General features: G+C 44.0%; 1 protein-coding gene across 6 annotated transcripts; it reads left to right on the top strand.

The window, feature by feature from the left end:
* The first annotated feature begins 15,400 nt into the window (after window positions 1-15,400).
* PROCR (protein C receptor) lies at window positions 15,401-23,457 on the top strand. 6 transcript variants are annotated; one of them, XM_086332206.1, is made up of 6 exons: window positions 15,401-16,433; window positions 17,534-17,618; window positions 18,871-19,017; window positions 21,678-21,929; window positions 22,263-22,541; window positions 22,800-23,457. In XM_086332206.1, exons 3-6 carry the CDS (start codon window positions 18,942-18,944, stop codon window positions 22,916-22,918), a joined length of 726 nt encoding a protein of 241 aa, XP_086188332.1. In that variant the 5' UTR covers window positions 15,401-16,433; window positions 17,534-17,618; window positions 18,871-18,941; the 3' UTR covers window positions 22,919-23,457. The 6 variants fall into 6 exon arrangements, with proteins under 6 accessions (XP_086188332.1, XP_086188328.1, XP_086188329.1 ...); XM_086332202.1 differs by having other exon boundaries at window positions 22,797-23,457; XM_086332203.1 differs by lacking the exons at window positions 15,401-16,433; window positions 17,534-17,618 and adding an exon at window positions 18,605-18,669 and having other exon boundaries at window positions 18,875-19,017; window positions 22,797-23,457.
* Window positions 23,458-23,761: the final 304 nt, after the last annotated feature.

Here is a 23,761-nt window from a genome sequence, read left to right as displayed (position 1 = left end):
GACATGTTTGGTCTCCATTGGTACAGACTCCTTGAAAATATCCCTCAGATGAACTTGCCAAAACATCAGCAGTAGATATGAGAATTAAAACCCTGATTTAATCCAGAGAGCTGGAGGTAGTACAATATAGAAGTTAAAAGTGTGAGCTTTAAATCTAAGCAGACCTGAGTTGGAATACTAGCTCCATCATCTATTATGAGTATGGCTTCACCAGCTTCTCTTCTGAACTTCATCTTACTCATCTGTAGAACAGGAATAACTTTAGGATCTACCTAATAGGATTTATGAGGATTCAGTGAACTTGTAAAGTACTTGTCACAGTGCCTGGCAGAAGAGATAAACAAAAGGATGCTAGGATGCTTTGGAAACTCTAGGATGCTTTTGGAAACTCTTCTTGGAAGTACCAGATGGAAGGGGAAGGAGATGACAGTAAACTGAGACTTGGATAACAACACAGGGGCACGGTATTAGTAAATTATAATTACCATAAACTTGTTGGTTTAAAGCAACAGAAATGTACTCTCCCACAGTTCTGGAGGCCAGAAGTCTGAAATTAGTTCCAGTGGGCCAAAATCAAGATATTAGCACCGGCACACTCCCCCTGGAGCCTCTAGAGAAGAATCTGCTGCTTGCCTCTCCAGCTTCTCCGGGAGAAGAGAATGTTGCTGGCATTCCTGGCCTGTATCACTCTAATCTCTGCCTCTACATTCACACCAACTCCTCCTCTGTGGATCTGTATCATACCTCCCTCTGCCTCTCTCTGCTTTTCTAAGGACACTTGTGACTGCATTTGGGGCTGACCTAGATGATACAGTGTAATCTCTCATCTCAAGATCCTTTACTTGATCACATTTGCCAAGACCCTTTTTCCAAATCCAAATAGGGCATACTTGTAGATTCCAGGGACTAGGACCTAACTGGGCCTCACTGGTGGTTCAAATGGTAAGGAAACCACCTATAATGTTGGAGACCTGGGTTTGATCCATGGTTTGGGAAGATCCACTGGAGAAGGGAATGGCTACCTACTCCAATATTCTTGTCTGGAGAATTCCGTGGACGGAGGAGCCTGGTGGGCTACGATCCATGTGGTTGCAGAGTCAGACACAACTGAGCGTCTAACACACACACAGGACCTAATTACCTTTAGGGGACCACTTTTATTTTTAGCCTAGCACAGGTATTAAGCATTTTTCAGGTCTGAGCCCTTTCACGCTATGAAACTTGCCCAGGCCTAATTGTTCTTCTCCATACAAGTCCTGTAGTTTATCTTGTCTCCATTAAAAACTCTGCTGCTAAGTCACTTCAGTCGTGTCCGACTCTGTGCAACCCCATAGACAGCAGCCCACCAGGCTCCCCTGTCCCTGGGATTCTCCAGGCAAGAACACTGGAGTGGGTTGCCATTTCCTTCTCCAATGCATGAAAGTGAAAAGTGAAAGTGAAGTCGCTCAGTTGTGTCCGACTCTTCACGACCCCATGGACTGCAGCCTACCAGGCTCCTCCATCCATGGGATTTTCCAGGCAAGAGTACTGGAGTGGGGTGCCATTGCCTTCTCTGGCTCCCACCCCTAACTACCCTTTATAAAACAAGTCCACTTCTTCAAAGAAAAGGACCACCACAGGAATTCCCTGGCAGTCCAGTGGTTAAGACTCCTCACTTCCACTGCTGAGTGTATAGGCTCCATCCTGGTTGGGGAACTAAAATCCTGCAAATTTGGGCCAAACCAAGAAAAGAAAAGAAAGTAAAAGGTTCACCTTAACAACTACAGAACAGAATCACTAAAGCCGCCAGCAAGCTGGTGATGAGAAAAAGAACACTGAAAAGCCAATATCTGACTAGTCGTGGCCTTATCAGCAAAGAAGACAGGTCGTGGCCTCAAGGAAACAGCGTCACAGTTAGCAAGTGGAATCACACACCATTGCTGTCAATGCTGCCAAGTCCGGACAGCACCAGGCTCACGAGTTCATGGTGCTGTGTTGTCGGAAGGGGCAGCGTGACAGCCAAAGAGCCTGCAGTGCCAGCACAGCTGCCGCAGAGCGTGAACCGCAGAGCGTGAACCGCAGAGCGTGAACCGCAGAGCGTGAACCGCAGAGCGTGAACCGCAGAGCGTGAACCGCAGAGCGTGAACCGCAGAGCGTGAACCGCAGAGCAGGCGGGCCAGGTTGGCGCCGCGAACCTCCTGTCATGGGTATACTTGTGCGCCTTCTCGTGGAATTCTAGCAACTCTCCAAACTAGACATCATTCCCTTTTCACAGATGTAGAAAGGGGTTCAGAAGAAACAGATGGTGAGTGATAGACCCGGAGTCTTAACACAAGCATGACTGCAAAGGCCGTGGAGCTACCTGGACCTACAGGAGTTCTACTTCAGTCCTTCCTGGAAGGAGAGACATCACAAAGCTTTGATTCTATCACATCAACAAGACCTGCAAAAGGAGCCTTGTGGCAGGTTGGGGATTTAGCCTTTCTCAGATGTCCAAAACACAAACTTCTCCACTTCAAGCATGATGTTCGCAGGGAGAGTGGAATCAGGTTAACTGGATTTGGTAATGATGGGTCTCTCTTTATTAGCATGATTGAAATATTCATAATTTTTCTTTGTTTTTTCCTTTTTTATAATATAGATCTTTAAAAAAAAATGTATTTGGCCTTAGTTGCAGCACATGGGATCTTCACTGTGGCATGCAGGATCTTACATTGTGGCCCATGGCTTAGTTGCCTCACTGCATGTAGGATCTTAGCTTCCCAGCAGGGATGGAAGCTGCATTCCCTGCATTGAAGGCAGATTCTTAACCACTAGATCACCAGGGAAGTCCCTGTTTTCTTTTTCTTAGCTTGATGAAAATGTATGTTTCCACATTGTCAGAGCAAATACGATCATGACTTTTATTTTCACAATTTATATGGTGGATTTCATGGTTGTTCATGACAAAAACTTTTTTTTTTAACCTTCTGGAAAGTATTAGGTCTCTTCATTCCTGGCTTTACCTCTCACTCCATGGTTATCATATGAGATTCTAAAAGGTTGTAGTCCACCAGAGGAATGTCAGTCTTGAATACTTAGTCATGAAAACTCAGAGTAACCTTAATTTCTTGATTCAAAATCTGGAAATTGATAATGCTGTAAAGAATATCTGGGGAGGAAATGGAAGAGTGGTGAAAATTCTAATGCAGTGACCAGAACATATTGATTTCTTAATATATATTCTCTTTTCTCCACTACCTTATTCCTCTTTTTTAAAAGTGGGGGTGTATTAATTAGTCCTATTTATTGAGCATTTGCCCCTAACAATCCTAGGTGTTAGGCAATAATTTCTGCCCTCAAGAGCCTGAAGCATAGTGCTGGGCATACAATGACGATGATAAGGTAGTCAAGCACAGACCTTTCCTTTGAAATGCTCGCAATTTTGATAGAAAGGAAAGACATCTTTTGGAGACTACTTGGAATCATAGAGCGTTTAAGTCTTCCTGTGGGTGTTTGGAGGATGGGCAGAGTGTTTTTATTAATACAAGGTCAGTATTCTTGGACTCTGTGTCAAGTGGAACAAGCTGTGGACTGATGGTCAGAAGTCCTTTAGTCACTGTCTCTGTGTGCTCTTGGGCAAGTCGCTTTCCCTTCTGGGGATTCAGTTTCCAAATCTGGAAAATGAAAGAATAAGACTACCTTTCAGTACAAGGAAAATATTAATATTAACAGATTCATAGAGTTATTGCAAAAACTCAGAAAGCAGAATTCAATACACATTAACTACATAAATTTCCCCCCAGAAACTATAGGAAGACACTCCAAATAAAATAAAATTTTGTTATTTACCAACTAAATAATAATGGTAATAATAACAAAGAGGAAAGGAGGAGGAGGAGGCAAAAATATATTGATAAGAGTAAGAATTTATATAGCATTTACTATGTCCCAGGCACTGTTCCTGGGGTATTAGTCCCCACCACAATACTCTGAGACAATACTATTATTAGAACCATTTTAAAGATTTTAAAAATCGAGACATAGATTTTAAAAACTGAAGAGAGGTTTAGAGGTTTAGAGAGTTTAGTTCAGTATCTCACACTGAACAAGTAATAGAGCCAAGATTCAGAGCTAGTCTATATTCTACTACATTGATGAAACTGATGACCATTGTATAAATAGAAGTCCAAAACAGAATTAAAAAGTGGGGATACAATCACTATTCCCTTTCTTTGTGCTGGAATATAAGGGAAAAAAAAGGTTCAATTCACTGAAGCTGGAAGCCAAAGCATTTTAGTCCTCATTTGACCCCATACTCTTCACTACTTTTATCAGGGAAGTATCTGGGAATTCCTTTTCTAGCATCAAGAGGTCATGTGTTTCAAGTGTATTCTCCCAACTCCCAGAGCAGAGCTTGCAAATGACATACTTTTGGACTGCCAAGAAATAACTAGTTTATCCCTGGGAAATTTTCCATCTGTTCCTTTGTCGAAATGCTTGAATTCCCCTTGTCCCCAGTGTATACACAATTTAGAGCACATCAGAGCCCAAGAACACGTTTTTAATGTATTCCATGTAAATAGGGACATGTGGCTAAATCTGCCTAGAGAAACCTAGTCATCCTGGTTGTATTAAGGCAAAAGTACAGAATTAAGAAGTGACTACAGATGGTCTCACAGTCTAGTCAGTCCCAGGCTCTGAGCCAGATTACAATATTTGAGATCTCAAGCCCTGAAAATGGTATCCATCCCTCAAATGCAATTCAAAACAAAACCAATCTTATACTATAAAATAAAAGAAGGCAATAGCCAAAAGATGGAAGCAATGCAAGTAACCATCAATGGATGACTGGATAAACAAAATGTGATATAAATACAATGGAATATTATTTAGTGTTAAAAAGGAAGGAACTTCTGACACGTGCTACCTTGGATGAACCTTGAAGACATGATGCTAAGTTAAATGAGTCAGTCACAAGAGAACAAATTTTTAAAAAATATTTTGATGCTACATTATGTATTAAAATCTGGCTGCACCACACAGCACTTGGGATCTCAGTTCCCCAACTAAAGATCGAACCCATGTCCCTCAAAAGCAAGGAGTCTTAACCACTGGACTACCAGGGAAGTCCCTGAGAACAAATATCGTGTGCCATTATCTATATGAGGTACCTAGAGTAGTCAAATTCACAGACAGAAGGCGGAAATATGGTTGCCAGGGGTTGGGGTCAGGGCAATGTGTTGTTGTTTAATAGGTACCAAGTTTCAGTTTTGCAATATGAAAAGAGTTCTGGAGATGGATGGCTGCACAAAAATGTGACTATACTTAATGCCACTGAACTATACATCTAAGATGGTTAGGATGGTAAGTTTTATGTTATATATCAGATCAGATCAGATCAGATCAGTCGCTCAGTCGTGTCCGACTCTTTGTGACCCCATGAATCGCAGCACGCCAGGCCTCCCTGTCCATCACCAACTCCCGGAGTTCACTGAGACTCATGTCCATCGAGTCAGTGATGCCATCCAGCCATCTCATCCTCTGTCGTCCCCTTCTCCTCTTGCCCCCAATCCCTCCCATTTACCACAATTTTCTAAATTGAAAAATAGACCCCTAAAAATGGATAGTATAGTGGTACTCAAATTTTCTGATTTTTTCCCATGGTGTCTACTTCACTACCTTTTTGGAAATATCCAGTTCTTACCAAAAAAAAAAAAATTATCCTGGGAGAAGAGAGGGGTAAGTGCCTGCTTTACTGATGCCCAAAGCAGATACTTCCTCTGCCTGTTAAATGACACATAATTAGCCTGACACCGCCCCAGGCTGAGGGAAGAAAGAGCACAAGGGCCCTGCAGGGTTCCCCCCTCAGTCTACCAGTAATGTAGATCCCAAACTCTGATGCTGAAGAGAAGGAAAAAAGCCTAATGGAACAAAAAAAATTCTTTCCACTAATATTTACTGGGAGTAAACAGACTTCCCTGGTGGCTCACATGGTAAAGTGTCTGCCTACATTGCGGGAGACCCGGGTTCGATCCCTGGATCGGGAAGATCCCCTGGAGAAGGAAATGGCAACCCACTCCAGTATTCTTACCTGGAGAATCCCATGGATAGAAGAGTCTGATGGGCTGCAGTTCATGGGGTCGCAAAGAGTCAGACACGACTGAGAGACTTCACTTTCACTTTTTATTATAATAATGGTATCTATTAAACTAAACTTACCAGTTTAAACTTAACTTACCAGTTAAGAAAAACTATCTAAAACATGTTACTAAACTAAAAAGATGATTATGTGACCTTTTGATGTCATAATAAAACGTTGATTAGCAAATCTACTTAGGAGTCATCTGCCTCAGGGACTTTCCTGGCAGTCCATGTGTTAAGACCCTGCTCCCAATGCGGGAGGTGAGGGTTCTCTCCCTGGTAGGGGAACTAAGATCCCACAGAGCATACAGTACAGTTAAAAAATAAATACAAACAAACAAACTTACCAATTAAAAAGAAGTCATTTGCCTCCGAAGAGAAATTTAACACTATTTACACAAATGATTGGGGCCAGACATTTCACAATTCTGTGAAGTAATAAGATGAGATGATTTCCTTTTCTGTCTGGTAGAGAAGATGATCCTAAAGGTTATTTTTTTTTTAACCCTGGAGGACATTAATCCTTTTGTATATAAATTAGCAATCTCATTGCAAATTTTTTATTTTTCATTGACTATAAAAAACCTGTTTTGAACTGGCTTTGTCATCCTGCTAGCCCCCTTACTAATGAGTTAAATGAAATTTTGACCCAAGCTCACTGTCTATTTGTATGAGAATTACGTTTTTAACACGCAGAGAATTATCCTTTACACTAAGCGTCACATCCTGGGTTAAGCAATTCACAGACCCATGATATCCTGTTGAGGTAATTTCTTTTTTATCCCCATTTTCCAGATAAAAAACTGATACATGCTAAAAGATTAAATCATTTTCTAAGGGCCAGTTTTGTGCCAGGCATTTTGCGGCTCATAATTTTCTCTCCTTCCCTAGTTGTTCTGTTCATTTGTTCATTCATCCAATAAATATCTATTGAGCACTTACTATGTTCCAGGTACTCTACTAGTCTTGTGTTACAGAAATGTTAAAGTATTCCCTGCTCTCTTACAGCTTTTGATGTGGAGGAAAGATGCTTAGACAATTATCATGGAAAGAAGTTAGGGCTGTGATGAGGAAAAAGAAAGGCCTATGGTAAAACAGAGGAAATATGCAAGACAGACTTGCATGCATGTCAGGGAAGGCTTTCTGGAGTAGGTGACACGCACTCAGGTGTTAGGTGGGCCAAAGAAAGGGGTGAGAATTAGTTCAAGATAAAATCTGGTAGTCCAGTGGCTAAAACTCCAAGCTCCCAATGCAGAGGGCCCAGGCTTCAGTCCCTGGTGCCACAACTAAGACCTGGCACAGCCAAATAAATAAATAATCTTTAAAAATAAAAAAGGAGATAAAGTCTCAATTCCTTAGTGTAGCATGACAGACTCTTCATCTGACTCCCGCTTACCTCTTTCACACCACTCCCCCTCTTCTCTCTCCCCACCACCTGGTCTGTTTTGGTCACGCTTCAATCAGTTCAGTCGCTCAGCCGTGTCCGACTCTTTTCGACCCCATGGACTGCAGCACGCCAGGCCTCCCTGTCCATCACCAACTCCTGGAGTTTACTCAAACTCATATCCATTGAGTCGGTGATGCCATCCAACCATCTTATCTTCTATCGTCCCCTTCTCCTGCCTTCAATCTTTCCCAGCATCAGGGTCTTTTCAAATGAGTCAGTTCTTTGCATCGGGTGGCCAAAGTATTGGAGTTTCAGCTTCAGCATCAGTCCTTCCAATGAACATTCAGGACTGATTTCCTTTAGGATGGACTGGTTGGATCTTCTTGCAGTCCAAGGGACTCTCAAGAGTCTTCTCCAACACCACAGTTCAAAAGCATCAATTCTTCGGCACTCAGCTTTTTTATAGTTCAGCTCTCACATCCATACATGACTACTGGAAAAACCATGGCTTTGACTGGACCAATCTTTGTTGGCAAAGTAATGTCTCTGCTTTCTAACATGCTGTCTAGGTTGGTCATAACTTTCTTTCCAAGGAGACTGACCCAGACTTGCCTGGGAGTGTCCAGAAGTCTCCAGCGGAGGCATGGGTTGGCAGTGGCCAGTGGTGGCCTGCTGCAGGGTTAGGGGCACTGAGTGCAGTGGTGCGTGCATGGGACTTTTTGAAGGAGGTCACCATTATCTTCATCACCTCCACCATAGTTTGGCCCCAGGTAAATAACAGTGAGGGAACACAGCCCCGCCCATCAACAGAAAACTGGATTAAAGATTTACTGAGCAACTGAATTGAACTGAACTGAGCATGGCCCTGCCCATCAGAACAAGACTCTGTCAGTCTCTCCCATCAGGAAGCTTCCATAAGCCTCTTATCCTTCTCCATCAGAGGGCAGATAGACTGAAAACCACAATCACAGAAAACTAACCAATCTGATCACATGAACCACAGCCTTGTCTAACTCAATGAAACTATGAGCCATGCCATGTAGGGCCACCCAAGACGGATGGGTCATGGTGGAGAGTTCTGACAAAATGTGGTCTACTAGAGAAGTGAATGGCAAACCACTTTAGTATTATTCTTGCCTTGAGAACCCCATGAACAGTATAAAAAGGCAAAAAGATAGGACACTGAAAGATGAACTCCCCATGTCGGTAGGTGCCCAATATACTACTGGAGATCAGTGGGGATATAACTCCAGAAAGAATAAAGAGATGGAACCAAAGCAAAAACAACACCCCGTTGTGGATGTGACTGGTGATAGAAGCAAAGTCCGAAGCTGTAAAGAGTGATATTGCATAGGAACCTGGAATGTTAGATCCATGAATCAAGGCAAGTTGGTCATGCTTCAGTTCAGTTCAGTCGCTCAGTCACGTCCGACTCTTTGCAACCCCATGAATCGCAGCACACCAGGCCTCCCTGTCCATCACCAACTCCCAGAGTTCACTCAGACTCCCGTCCATCGAGTCAGTGATGCCATCCAGCCATCTCATCCTCTGTCGTCCCCTTCTCCTCCTGCCCCCAATCCCTCCCAGCATCAGGGTCTTTTCCAATGAGTCAACAATTAGGTACTACCAATTTCTCAAGCATGTTATATTCTTTCTCTTTTTGCATTATTTTCTTTTGCACTTTATCCTTCTATTTGAGATCACTTTTCCCACACCTTCTGCCTTCCCCCCACCTCCCATCCTTCACTCACCCTCCAGGACCAGCTTAGGCATCAAGCCCTCAGAGAAGTCTTCTCTAATCCCCAGGCTAAATTAGAGGACTCTACTCACATAAACTCAATCCCCATCCATGCTTCCCAGCTCCAGTCCTCCATCTCCCTGGCCCTCTCTCTTAACATCTGTCACATTGTGTTATCAGGGATCGCCTCTATGTCTCTCTCCTCTGCTTGGTTGTCTGCTTCAGGTCCTAGCACAAAGTAATTGCTCAATAAATGCCCACTGAATGAAAGAACAAAGCAGCATAAGAACAGTTTTTAGAGGAAACAAAGGAAGATGAGATGGCTCTCAGAAGCCTTTGGAAATAAGAAGTTCCCTGGTGGTCCAGTGGTTAGGACTCAGTGCTTTCACTGCTGTGGCCCAATTTAAATCCCTGGATCCCTGGTTGAGGAGCTAAGATCCTACAAGCTGATCCCACAAGCAGTGGTGTGGTGAAAAAAAAAGGAAAAGGAGACTCTTGGAAATAAATTGTGAGTAGTTCAGAGCAAGTGAAGCACAGAAAAAAGAGGGGGAGAGCAGCATAGACTGTAGTGGCAATTGCTATGGACTAAGATAACAAGAAAAATATTCTCAAAACCACTTTATGAGTTAGGTACTATTATTCTCCCTATTTAACGGATGGGCTCAGGGAGACCAAGTGGCATGCCCTAAATCCCACAGCTAACAAGTGGCCAAGCTGAGATGTGAGCCCAGGCAGCTCTACCCCAGAACCTATGGCCTCATCCTTGGTGTTACACTTGATACCACCTCTGCTCTGGGTCCTGGGAGGAGGAAGAAGGCTGAGAAGAGTGCACAAAGATCGCTCAAGAAGTTTACAGTCCATGAGAGAAGACAAGGGGATAAAAAGTGACAATATGGCAACGATGAAGCTACATAGGGAGGCAATGTTCCATTGGTTCCATAGCTGGGGGCATGCTGGAAGGCTTTCAGAAGGAGGTGATCTCCAAGGAGAGCTTTGAAGGACTCACTCTCCATTTGGGAAAGTTGAGAAAAACATCAGAATAGTAAAATATATGTTATATTGATAATACCTCATGAAGAACTGTTCAACATTACAAGGTTTGTTTAACACTAGAAATTTAATCCATTTGCCCCATTAACAAATTAAAGATGGAAAATCATATGATCATTTCATTAGATGATAAAGGATTTGAAAAACTCAAAAGATTTATGATAAAAATTCAGCAAATGAAATAAAAAGAACCTTCTTTATGCCAATAAAGGGTATCTATTTTTTTTTATACAACAAACATCACAAAAAACTTTCCTTTTTAAAGGCAGGAAAATGACAAGAATACTCATCTATATTTTCTATCATTTCTATTTAACATTGTACTAGAGATCAGAGCCAAAACAATAAGTTAAGAAAAAGAAACTATATAAAAATTAGAAAGGAAGGAATAAAACTGTCACTTTCTACTAGTGATGTGACTATGCATGTAGAAAATCTAAAAGAATCCCCCAAAATTATTGGAATAAATAAAACAGTTAAAGTTTCTATATACAAAATCAATGCAACCAAAAATATCAGTATCTTAATTATTTATTTATTTTTGGCTGCACTGGGTCTCTATTGCTGCAGGCAGGCTTTCTCTAGTTGCAGCGAGTGGGGGCCACTCTTTAGTTGTAGCGTGCAGGATTCTCACTGTGGTGGCTTCCCTCGCTGCAGAGCATAGGGTTTAGGGTGCTCAGGCTCAGTTGCGGCATGTGGCTCAGAGCACAGGCTTTAAGTCTCTAGAGCATGGGCTCAGTAGTTGTGGTTCACGGGCTTAGTTGCCCCACAGCATGGAATCTTTCTGGACCAGGGTTAACCACTGGACCATAAGAGAAGTCCCAGTATTTCTATATATAGCAATAAACAGTAAGAACATGAAATTTCTTATAAATACCATTGTGGCTCAGCTGGTAAAGAATCCCCCTGTAATGTGGGAGACCTGTGTTCGATTCCTGGGTTGGGAAGATCCCCTGGAGAAGGGAAAGGCTACCCACTCCAGTATTCTGGCCTGGAGAATTCCATGGACTGTATAGTTCATGGAGTCACAAAGGGTTGGGCACGACTGAATGACTTTCACAGCCACCATTGTCAATAACATTTTAAAATATGAAGGACATAGGGGGGAAATGTAACAAAATATGGGCAAGATGTCTAGAGAGAAACTCATATAACACTGGGAGACCCTAGCAGCGTGCTTGTTCAGTTACTCAATTATGTCCAACTCTTTCTGACCCCATGGACTGTAGCCTGCCAGTCTCCTCTCTCCATGGAATTTTCCATGCGAGAATACTGGAGTGGGCTGCCATTTCCTACTCCAGGGGATCTTCCCCACCTGGGGATTGAACTCAGGTCTCCTGCATCTCCTGCATTGGCAGGTGGATTCTTTATCACTAGGGATCCTTTATCACTGGGACACTAGCAGAGATATAAATAAATGATGAAATATACTCTATCAGGTGTTGGATGATTCAATATTGTGAAGATGTCAATTTTCCCCAAAGCCATTAACATGTTATATGAATTAATAAAAGCAACTAAAATCCCAGTGACTTGTTAAAATGATTCCAAAATTTATGTACAGAAGTTCAACAGACACTCTCGAAGGACAAGGTGGGAAGACTTGATTTGCAAGATATGAAGATGTATTATGTTTATACTAATTGAGAGAATGTGGCATTGGGGCAGGGAGAGAAGAATAGGCCATCGAAACAAAAGAAACTAACTATAAATCACAGATGTCACTGCAAATTAGTAAGGAAGGGCAGACTTTCAAGAAGTGGTGTTGGGACAATTGGCTTTCCACATACAGGAAACAAATCTTGATCTCTATTTCACACCATACACCTAAAGACAAAAGACAAAACTATAAAGCTTTTAAAAATAGATAGGAGAATATCTTCATGATCCCAGGGTAGGGAAGGATTTCCCAGACTAACAGAAAAGATGATAAAGTTGATTAGGCTAATGTTAGAAACTTCTGTTTATCTAAAGACAAGATAAAGTGAAAGGATAACATTTGTGTGTTCTCTGCTCAGGAAACCAAGAGGAGCAGATTTGGCTGAGACTGGAATACGTGGAAAGATAAGGCTGGAAAGATGGGCAGGTGCCAAGCCAGGAATGCTAGGCTCCCACCACTTGCTGGGAAGGCAGGAGCTGGAATCATCCTACTTTAGGGGCATCTTTTCGTGTTTCCTAAGTTGGGCTGTGCGAGTGTGTACAAGGCGAAATCCTGACCAAGATTCATCTCTATTCCTTTGCCTCTCTTTCAGGACATCCTACTTAATGTCTATCCTCCGTTCTTCCTGCTGTACAGTCAGTTCTGTTTGCTGCCCCCGAAGCCAAGTTCCTTTCTGATCTCTCCCACCTACTGAATAAGTACTGTGTTCTGGTACTTTGTATGAGTCATCTCATTTACCCTTTTAGGATGGCTTCATAGTTAAGAAAGCATATTTGGGATACAGCTCACCTGGATTTAAGATCTGTCTTTGCCAGTTGGGTGTCTTCCAGCAGGTCAGTTCACTGTTCTGTGCCTCTGTGTCCTCATCTGTGAAATGGGGGTAATGACTGTGCCTTCACAGCTTTCATAGGGCACTAGTGAAAATAAAACACAAGTACTCTATTGACTTAATGCTTAGCACATAATAAGCTTCAATACATATTATTGTTGTTTTTTCACATCCTCAGGGGGAGGTGATCCCTGAAGGAAGCACACTCTCCTGTTATTTGTTGTTATCTGAGTTGGACCTGGTTGGTTAAGCTGCCTCTCTTTAGTAGCTCACACAGAGGCAGAGGGCTGGTCCTCGGAAGTCCAGTGGGGCACCCTGCCAGTCCCCAGCTCAGCCCAGCTCCTGCGGCCCTGGCAGGGCCTCTCCTCGCCCACTGGGTTTGCACCAGCTCTGGCCCCCACTCAGCTTCCTGTCTCCCTTATCTTTCCCCCGCAGGTGCTCTCTGCAGTGGGAAATCCTACCACTTGTTTCCTTCACTTCCCTTTGCTCACAGGACCCTCATTCTTTAGGTCTCAGTCAAATTCCAGCGTCTGGCCCCATGCCCACTCTGCTTGGTGGTTTTCTGCCCCCTCGGCCACCCAGGCCAGGTGCAGCAGAGGCTCTGGCTCCAAGCGCAGTGTTTCTCTTCTCTTACCACTCTCATCCCTGGCTTTAGAAAGGGAATGGGCTGCCCCCACTTACCAGCTTCCTCACCCCCAATATTTTCTTTGTTCTTCCTGTGCCCAATCCCATACCCCATCCTCTTCGAGTTCTAGTCCCTGCTCTGCACTTCTCAGCTCTGTGACCTTGGGCAAGTTCCTTACCCTTTCTGTGTTTTAATTATCCAATTTATCACATGGAGACAATGAGCCTGGGGCTACCTGCCCCAGAGGAAGCTTTAAGGGTCTAACACTTGGTATGAACTTTTGGCATGATATACATAACATAAATATTCAAGCATGTTGGAAGCATGTGTTCAAAAATATATTGATGGAGAGTTAGCTCCCCGAGTTTTTGAGATACTATGTGGTGCTTAAATTCACAAACTTCAGAATCAGAGAGTTGTAGTTTCAAATTAGAGCTTTTGTTATATGATCTTAGGATGGCATCACCGACTCAATGGACATGGGTTTGGGTGGACTCCGGGAGTTGGTGATGGACAGGGAGGCCTGGCGTGCTGTGGTTCACGGGGTCACAAAGAGTCGGACACGACTGAGCAACTGAACTGAACTGAACTTAGGTAAGTCATTTACCCTCTCAAAGCCTCTGTTTCTTTATTTATAAAATGACGTTAATAAAACCTACCTGGTAGGGCTGGCATGTGAATAATGTGAGATTATTTGTATAAAGATCTTAAAACTGTTCCTAGCCACAATAAATGTTACCTATAACAATTGCTATCTCTGCTGCTTAATTTTCAGGGCACTGGTGTGTGAAGAGGGTGCTTGGGAAACAGCTGTGGCTGTTGCCACTGTGTCCACGACAGATCTTAGCTTGGTGGGAAAGACCTCTCTGTAATTAGCTCTGTGTGTATTGGAGTGGATCCAGTTTTTAAAATTTTTATTTATTTTTTAATTTATGTTTTTGGCCATTTGGCACGTGTATGTTAGTTCCCTCTCTGACCAGGGATCAAACCCTCATCCCCTGCATTGTAAGCATGGAGTCTTAACCACTGGACCACCAGGGAAGTTCTGGTATGGATCCACTTTAATAATCCCAGTAACCCAGGCCCTATCTACTTAGATCAAAGACTCACAGCCTTCAATTCCAAATTGGTTCAATCATGTACTTTATCCCAAAGTACCCTTCAAGCCCCCAAGGGAGACAAAAGGCAAAGCAAAAATGCACAGACTCACTAGGAACCAGATAAAGCAAAGGAAGACCAAAACCAAGTGCCATTTGATACCCAACATCTGACGATGTCTACAGCCTGCCGGGAGACGGATGAGGGAACTCTCATGTACTATGAGGGGATAAACTGGCCCAAACTTTTTGTAAAGCAGTTTGGCGATATCTAGTCAAACTGAAGATGTGCATATACCCTTGACTCAGCAATTCCACTCCCAGGTTTGTATCTACAAAAGCTCTCCCACACATGCACAAGAAAATGTTTATAAGAACATTCATGTTGTTTATAATAGCAAAGAGCTAGGAAAAAAAAAAGACTGAAATGTCTAACAATAGGAAAATGGATAAATAAATTGTGATATGTTCATAATCATGACATGTCATAAAGCAGTGGAAATGAATAGACCAACACATGGCAGCATGAATGAACCTTATTAATGTGTCAGGTGAAAAAGAGCAAATTGCAGAGGAATACAAGCACTTCAATACCATTTACATAAAGCCCAACTTTTGCAGAATACCACCATATATTACTTAAGAGTAAATGCATATGCCATATAGGAATATAGAAATGTAAGGCTGTAAAAAATAACAAAATCTGATTAGTGGTTACTTTGGTGGTGGGCCATGGGGGAGAGAGATGCATTAGGGAGGAGTATAGAAGGGGCTTCAATTATATTGGTAATATTTTACTTCTTACACTGAGTGCTGGGGGCTTGTGTGTGTATGTGATAAAATTCTTCAAGCGTGAATGACTTCTTCAAGTATGAATTATTTCATACTAATTTTGTATAAATTTATATGCAGAGTACTTATAGGCAGAGTACAACATGAGAAACGCTGGGATGGATGAAGCACAAGCTGAAATCAAGATTGCCGGGAGAAATATCATAACTTCAGATATGCAGATGATACCACCCTTATGGCAGAAAGCAAAGAATTAAAGAGCCTCTTGATGAAAGTGAAAGAGGAGAGTGAAAAAGTTGGCTTAAAACCCAACATTCAGAACACTAAGATCATGGCATCTGGTCCCATCACTGCACGGCAAGTAGAAGGGGAAACAGTGGAAACTGACAGACTTTATTTTTGGGGCGCCAAAATCACTGCAAGTGGTGATTGCAGCCATGAAATTGAAAGACGCTTGCTCCTTGGAAGAAAAGTTATGACCAACCTAGACAGCATATTAAAAAGCAGAGACATTACTTTGTCAACAAAGGTCCATCTAGTCAAAGCTTTGGTTTTTCCAATAGTCATGTATGGATGTGAGAGTTGGACTATGAAGAAAGCTGAGTGCTGAAGAATTGATGCTTTTGAACTGTGGTGTTGGAGAAGACTCTTGAGAGTCCCTTGGACTGCAAGGAGATCCAACCAGTCAATCCTAAAGGAAATCAGTCCTGAATATTCATTGGAAGGACTGATGCTGAAACTCCAATACTTTGGCCACCTGATGTGAAGAACTGACTTACTAGAAAGGACCCTGATGCTGGGAAGGATTGAAGGCGGGAGGAAAAGGGGACAACAGAGGATGAGATGGTTGGATGGCATCACTGACTTGATGGACATGAGTTTGAGTAAGCTCTGGGAGTTGGTGATGGACAGGGAAGCCTGGCGTGCTGCAGTCCGTGGGGTTGCAAAGAGTCGGACACGACTGAGCAACTGAACTGAACTGATCTGAATTTTGCATAAAAGATGAGACAATATAATTGGCAGTGACTTAAATTCTTCTGCTTTTTCTGAGCCCTAGTTCAGGAAAACAAAGCCCATCTTCTCCTTCAGACTAGATTGTTTTGATGAGCTGGAAAAAACTGTTTTGTCTATGTTGTTTTATAACAACTGAGAGGTGAGTATGGATACTCCTGTATATTTTCAGCTCAGAAATTGGGAGCCTGGTATGTACCCAAGATTTGCCCCAATTCTATGACATCAATTCTCCCTCTGAGAAACAGTATGTAAAATAAAAAGTTAAAATTCCCCCATCAGCCCTTTACCTAATCCCATTTCCCAGAGGTACTCTCTACTGATAGTCCCCTTGCAGGCATTTTTTTCTATGCATATACAAATACATAGGTACACACATAAAGTTTCTTTTAATATAATAATCAAATTATATATGGATTACATGGACAGAAGTAAAAATTTTAAACTAAAAATAAACGGAATTTTATTGGGTTGGCCAAAAAGTTTGTTTGGGTTTTTCTGTAGTATCTTACAGAAAAATTTGAATGAACTTTTTTGGCCAGCCCAATACTATATGTAGGAGACGTGGGTTCCATCTTTGGGTTGGTAGGATCCCCTGGAGGAGGGCACGGCAACCCACTCCAGTATTCTTGCCTGGAGAATCCCCATGGACAGAGGAGCCTGGTGGGCTACAGTCCATGGGATCGCAAAGAGTCAGACACGACTGAATGACTAAATACAGCACAGCAATACTATATGTATTGTTCCACACTTCCTTTTTTCATTTATCAGTGTCTCAAGTCAACACATCAGCTCATAGTGATTTGCCACCTTCTTCTACCACAATTTGTTACTGAAACTTCTATTTTTAATTCAACAAGAGATACATGATCACATTCTAGATGCAAAATTTTCAAACAGTACAGATAGAATGATAAAATCCTTCACAAAATAGAGAAAACCTTTCACAAAATTGCCATCCCTAACACACACACCACAGACACACACATTCTCTTAATCTCAGGCCCCTCCCTGGAGATAAACCATTGCTATATTTGATGTATATCCTTCCAGATTCATTTACTCCCACAAAGAAATAGGTTGTTTAGTTGCTGTGTATATGGTTGACACGTAAGTGGTTCTAAACTGTACATAATGTTCCATAACTTACTCCTGATGATTTCTACATATTATAACTATCTCATTCTGTCATCCACTAGCTGATATTTATTATTTATTATGCTATTATTTGCACTGTTCTAGGTATAGAAGCAAATAAGATGGACAGCCTCTATCTTCATGGAGCTTACATTCTGATGGGACATTCAGACAATAAACATGTAAATGAGTAAGTAATATAATTTCAGGTAGTGCTAAGTAATATGATGAAAATAGAGCGGGCACTGGTAGTAAGTTCCCTACATAGGAACTTTCAAGTTGCAAATGTTCAAAGATGCAAACATGCATGCCAGTCCCTGTATGCCAACTGTTGTATTATACTACTGTACTTTTCAAGGAACTGTACCAGAAGATTAAAATTTTTTATTTTTTGTGCTTGCTTTATTTCTCTGAAAAGCATTATAAACCTATTACAGTACAGTACTATATAGCCAATTGTGTTAGTTGGGTACCCAGGCTAACTTCATTGGACTTACAAACGCAATCTCGAAACAGAACTCATTTGTGTATAGGGGACTTACTGTATTTGCTTCCTCGAGTAAGAAATACACTTTATACTGCTATTTAATATCCATCATAGAAACCTACATGCACAAAACCAATACACACACACATACAGTTGAACAAATATTTCATGAAATAATATTTACCCTGATTAAGGGTGATGCACTGAAAATTTTTATACTATTTCATTCTAAGGAAAGAAGTCTATTCATTCAAGTCTATTTCATTCAAAGGAAAAACCCTGCTAATCATAATCTGCCTAATTGTCTTCATTGCCCACTAATAGTTTGTGACTTCATTTTGAAAAATATTACTATAAGGAACGAGTTCTCTGCTGAGAATTAGATTGTTTGTAATTCTCTCCTGTTTCAAACAATGCTGCATGAAGCTGCTTTACTTCATTTTGTGACTATTTCTGAGAACAAGATCCCTGACTGTATAATTACTATTTACTAAAAATTCTGATAAAATGTAGTCAACATATTGGAAAACGGAATTCTAACCCCGGATCTGTCATCACCATGATGTACACACTTTGGGTACTCTCTGGGCCTCAGTTTCCTCATCAGAAGCATGCTGATCTCAACATCCTAAAATCTGCTCTAAGTGGATGCCCCACCCCCTGACTCAGCGAGGGCAGGACTTCTCTCTGGCCCTTCTCCCCCTTTTCCGCTCACTGTTCCTCGGAAGTGGCCCAGGGAAAAGGGAAAAGGCAGGTCTGGGCAGGAGGGTGTGATGCGGGCGGGGCAGAGGGAGGGGAAGAGGGAGGCCAGCCCCCTAGTAGGAAATGAGACAGGGTAAGAATAACACTTTATAAGCCTGCCGCCCTCTTTCTCCTCCCAAGCCCTGGCCACCTTCCAGCCTCCTCCGTCCAGCCTTCTCCCCTCCCAGACAGTCCTCATTTCTTCTTCCCCTAGGCAGCAGCCGGCCGGAGCCCTCAGTCTGCCAGAGCCAAGAGCCCAGGTGGGGTTGAGAACCTCAGCAAAGAATGTTGACAACACTGCTGCCCCTGCTGCCACTGCTCCTGCCCGGCTGGGCCCTCTGCAGCCAGGAAGCCTCAGATGGTGAGTCGATGGCATATGTCCTGTCCTGGGATGGTTCCAGGGACTCTCAGCCTGTCTGGGTACCCAGGCAAGACCAGAGGAGAGTTTATCCCCCAGGTTCTGGGCCTGCAGCCAGCTGGATCTCTCCAGTGGGCAGGCGATCCTAGGGACTGGTTTGTGTCCCCAAGCCAAGCTGAGGAAGTTACAGTTCAGCTCCTGGGAAGGGGGAGATGGAGGAGGCTAGGGGGAAACAAAACTAGACAAATGGGAAAGGGGCTGGTAGAAAGGGTGAGAGAATTAGCCATGGGTAGAGGGGAGAGGTGGGTGGGTAAAGTCTGGAGAGGGAGAGGTCTGAGGGTGATGGTGGATGGAGGTGAGTTTAGGGAAGATGGGAAAAGAGATGAGATGAGAGATGGAAGGAATGAGAGACACTGGGAGAAGTGATGGGAGTTTTTGGGAAAGACTCGGACTGAGAACTGTGAGGCAGAAGAGGAGACTAGAGACAGTGGAGGAAGACTGGTGAGAGGAAACTCAGGGGAAAGACAAGCTGTAGTTAGTAGGAAAACTTAATGGGGATCAGGCTGTCACAGTGGCTCCATTTAAGCAGAGAAGGGGAGTTTCTACCCTGTATTATAATTGCACAAGGGCCTCCTCTCTCCTCTCCTGCAGTCCCTGTAGCTTCAGTCTCCCCTACCCCCTGCCCCAGAGAGACAGCAAATAACCAGTATTCAATGAGTGCTCACTACAGTTAAGACGTGTATTGACTCATCTAACCTCCACAAAATCTTTGCAAGGTGGGTAATACTATTATCTCCATTTTACAAAGGAGACTGGTCACCTAGCAGGTAAGAACCTTGTCTGGGGGTGACCCACACAGATATACTTATTCACATCTACAGATACAGAGCACAACTTCTCAGATGCACACATGGACAGAGACATCCCCCGCCACACAGATTTACAACCTGGGACTCATTCCCTCCTCAGACATTCTCTGGGCACCAATTCCATGCCAGGCCCTTGGCAGGTGTAGGAGGCAGAGATAACCAGACATGATTCCAGCACCAAGAGGGATGGAAGTCTGTGTGTTTGAAGATAGTTATGCAGAATCTGGGATTACTGAAATTGACCCACTGTGTATGGGAGGGCAAAGAGGAGAAGCATTAGGAAAACTTCTCTAAGGACAGGGCAATAGAGCTGGGCCTTAAAGCATGAATAGAAGTTTGCCAAGAGGCAGAGCAACCCTGCCATGCTATTCACATGTCAGCCGAAAGGCAGCATGACAGACTCCAAGTACTGATGTACTATCTAAGCATAGGGAAGAGACCAAAAGAGCTGGGAGGAGGGGGAGACGGCGAGGGGGTGGTGGGGGAACCAGCCTTCGGGAAGCTTTGAATGTCGGGCTAAAGACTTTAGATTGATTCTATAGACAGATAGCTTATAGGGAGACAGTGTAGTTGAGTGGATTCAGACGGCCTGCATGCTAATCTTAACTCTCCTATGCCACTTGTCTGTTTTCCATATGGATGGGGTTAATAATAGTAGCTACTACATCAACTTAATGGGAGGAAGGCACAAATAAGATAATAGTGCATGTAAAGTATAGTGCCCAGGTCATAATAAGCACTCAATAGCTATTATTCAGAGAAGGCAATGGCAACCCACTCCAGTACTCTTGCCTGGAAAATCCCATGGCAGAGGAGCCTGGTAGGCTGCAGTCCATGGGGTCTCAAAGCGTCAGACACGACTGAGTGACTTTCACTTTCATGCATTGGAGAAGGAAATGGCAACCCACTCCAGTGTTCTTGCCTGGAGAATCCCAGGGACGGTGGAGCCTGATGGGCTGCCGTCTATGGGGTCGCACAGAGTCGGACACGACTGAAGCGACTTAGCAGCAGCAGCTATTATTGTTGTTGCTGTTGATAGAGGAGTGTGTCCCTGGAAGATTTTAAGCAGAAGGCTGTAGTGTTATTTCTGGGCCGGGTGGAGGTCAGATAAAAAGCGGAGAGACTAAAGGATGAGTGGAGGGGATAAGGAAATCACTACTCCAGTCCAGATGAGAACGACTAAGGCCTGAAGTAGGGCAGCGGCAGAAGAGGCAGAGAATAGGAGATGAAATTGGGTCTTCATGTGAACATGTGTTAGTCCCTCAGTCATGTCCGATTCTTTGCGACCCCATGGACTGTAGCCCGCCAGGCTCCTCTGTCCATGGGAATTCCCAGGCAAGAAAACTGGAGTGGGTTGCCATTTCCTTCTCCAGGGGATCTTCTGGACCCAGGTATTGAACCCAGGTCTCCCTCATTGCAGGTGTCTGAGCCACCAGGATTTAATAACTAACTGGAAATGGCGGGGGGATGGGGAGGGGGTGGGGGGAGGAAGGGGTGAGAGCTTGAAAGGATGTCAGAGTGGCTCTTCCACTCGTCTGGATTATCCTGGGGCAAGTGGCTTCTGCACGTCTAGCCTCAGTTTCCTCAAATGTAAAACAAAGATAATAACCCCTGTCCTGCCCTCCTGACAGGGTTACTTGACAGCGTCAAATGGGTGGAAGGGTAGGAGGGCAATTTATGTTTATAAAGGGCCAGGGTGGGCGGCTGACCTCTGGGTAGGGGGTTATTATCTCGAGTTACACGCTGACCCCTCCCACGCCGGCCCGGACCAGACGCTCTGATTTCCGCCCCCAGGCCCGTGGGACCTCCACATGACCCAGGTCTCCTACTTCCGCAACCCCTCTCAAGTGTGGCACCGGGGCAACGCGACGCTGGGGGGGGTCCTGACGCACGTGCTGGAAGGCCCAGGCCACAATGTCTCGATCCAACAGCTGCAGCCCTTGCAGGAGCCCGACAGCTGGGCACTCACGAAGAGATACCTGAATCGCTACCTGGAGGAGTTCGTGGGCTTGGTGCAGGTGGTGCACCAGGAGCGGGGCGTGACCTGTGAGTGAAGCACACGGGGGGCGGGGCTGGCGAGGGCGGGCCCTCTTGAGATGGGAGGCGTGGCCTGTGGGCGGGCCATAAACGAGGGGGCGGGCTTATGGAAGAACGAGTCGGGCCGAGTACTGGGCTGGGTGCTTGAGGCTGGAGAAGAGTCGGTATCCTAGCTGACGTACTGTACTGTCCCTCAGGCCCTTTTCCTGCTTGGCAAGGCTTCGGGGTAGTCCCTGTTGGGAGTCCCTGTCCCTGGTCCACCTTGCACCCTGATCTCCGTTTCCTCCTCACACCTGACACCTTTTCCACACTGTCCCCTGATCCTGAATCCCCTACCTACAGTTCCTCTGATCATTCGCTGCTTCCTGGGCTGCGAGTTGCCTCCTGAGGGCTCGGAAGCCCGTGTCTTCTTCGAAGTGGCTGTGAATGGGAGCTCCTTTGTAAATTTCCAGCCAAAAACAGCCTCATGGGTGGCGGAACCTCATGCACCATCCAGAGTGGTCACCTACACGGTTGACCAGCTAAACAAGTACAATCGAACTCGGTACGAACTGAGGGAATTTCTACAGGACACCTGTGTGCAATACATACAGAAACACATCACCACGAACAACTTGAAAGGTATGATGGGCTCAGGGAGGGACCTATGTGTTGGGTGGGTTCCAGGCCAATGGGTGGAACTGAAAGATGGATACCTCTTGAGCAACAGGAGGCCCAGGGCTGGCGATTTGGGACTGAGTACACACATCTTATGTGAATTGGTAAACTAGCCCCTCCCCTACTTCCTTTGGGGAAGAAATCCTTTGGGGTTTGACTCAAACCATGGACTCACTTGTTTGGGGGTATGTTCTTCAAGCTAACTCTTCCCACGTTCAGCAGGAAGCCAAACAGGCCGTTCCTACACTTCACTGGTCCTGGGCGTCCTGGTGGGCTGTTTCATCGTCACTGGAGTGGCTGTAGGCATCTTCCTGTGCACAGGTGGACGGCGGCGGTGTTGATTCTCTCCAGCCCTCGCTGGAAAAAGGCTAGACTGATTCAGCTCACTGCAGAACTGTGCACACTCTCCATCTGGGACATTATATTCCAGAAGATTTAGAGTGGCAGCTCATTTCTTCTCTGAGATCTGCCCACCAAGAGTTTGGGGGAAGGAAGGGGAGGAGCCTAGGTAGACATGGTACTCGGCTTGCTAAGAACCAAAGAACTCCTATATTTTGCTGAATTGGTCTGGGAAGTGAATGCTTATTTGTATTTGTGGAAAACAGATGATGGAGTTGGGGCAACGGAGGTGGTCTATGGCCCTTCTTTCAAAGACAGAATCTGAGGCATTCAAAACACACAACCAAGTAAAACAAGTCATCCGCAACCCAAATAACCAACATTCTGTGCTTTCAGGGATGTTAGATTTGGGAAGAGACACTGGTGCAATAGAGGTAGTGGTAACCAGAGAAATGATGAAAGTGTGAAATTCAAGTAATATGGGAGCAAGGAGTTATTAAGTAATCAATAATAATAACTAATAAAATTCCTTACTTATGTATACAGCATTATTATTTCCTCTACTTTGCAAAACTTTGGGGAAAGTAACTTATACACCCGCCCCCCACCTTTTTTTAAGAAAGAGAAAACTTCTTTTTTAAAAAAAATACTTATTTGGCTGTGCCAGGTCTTAATTACAACATGTGGGATCTTTAGTTGCAGCACGTGGGGTCTAGTTCCCTAACCAGGGAATTTCTTAACCTGTACCCTTTGCTTCTGCTTCCTCATCTCCCACTCACTATCCAACCCACTGCAGTCTGACTTGTCTATAAACTGCTCTAAGATCATCAGTGACCTCTACATGT

Source organism: Bos grunniens, chromosome 13, assembly GCF_055505025.1.
Source record: "Bos grunniens cultivar Pamir isolate PY7600 chromosome 13, Bosgru_T2T1.0, whole genome shotgun sequence".
NCBI classification, from domain to species: Eukaryota; Metazoa; Chordata; class Mammalia; order Artiodactyla; family Bovidae; genus Bos; species Bos grunniens.
The sequence above is the reverse complement of the archived record's forward strand: the minus strand, read 5'-3'. Positions and strand labels throughout refer to the sequence as shown.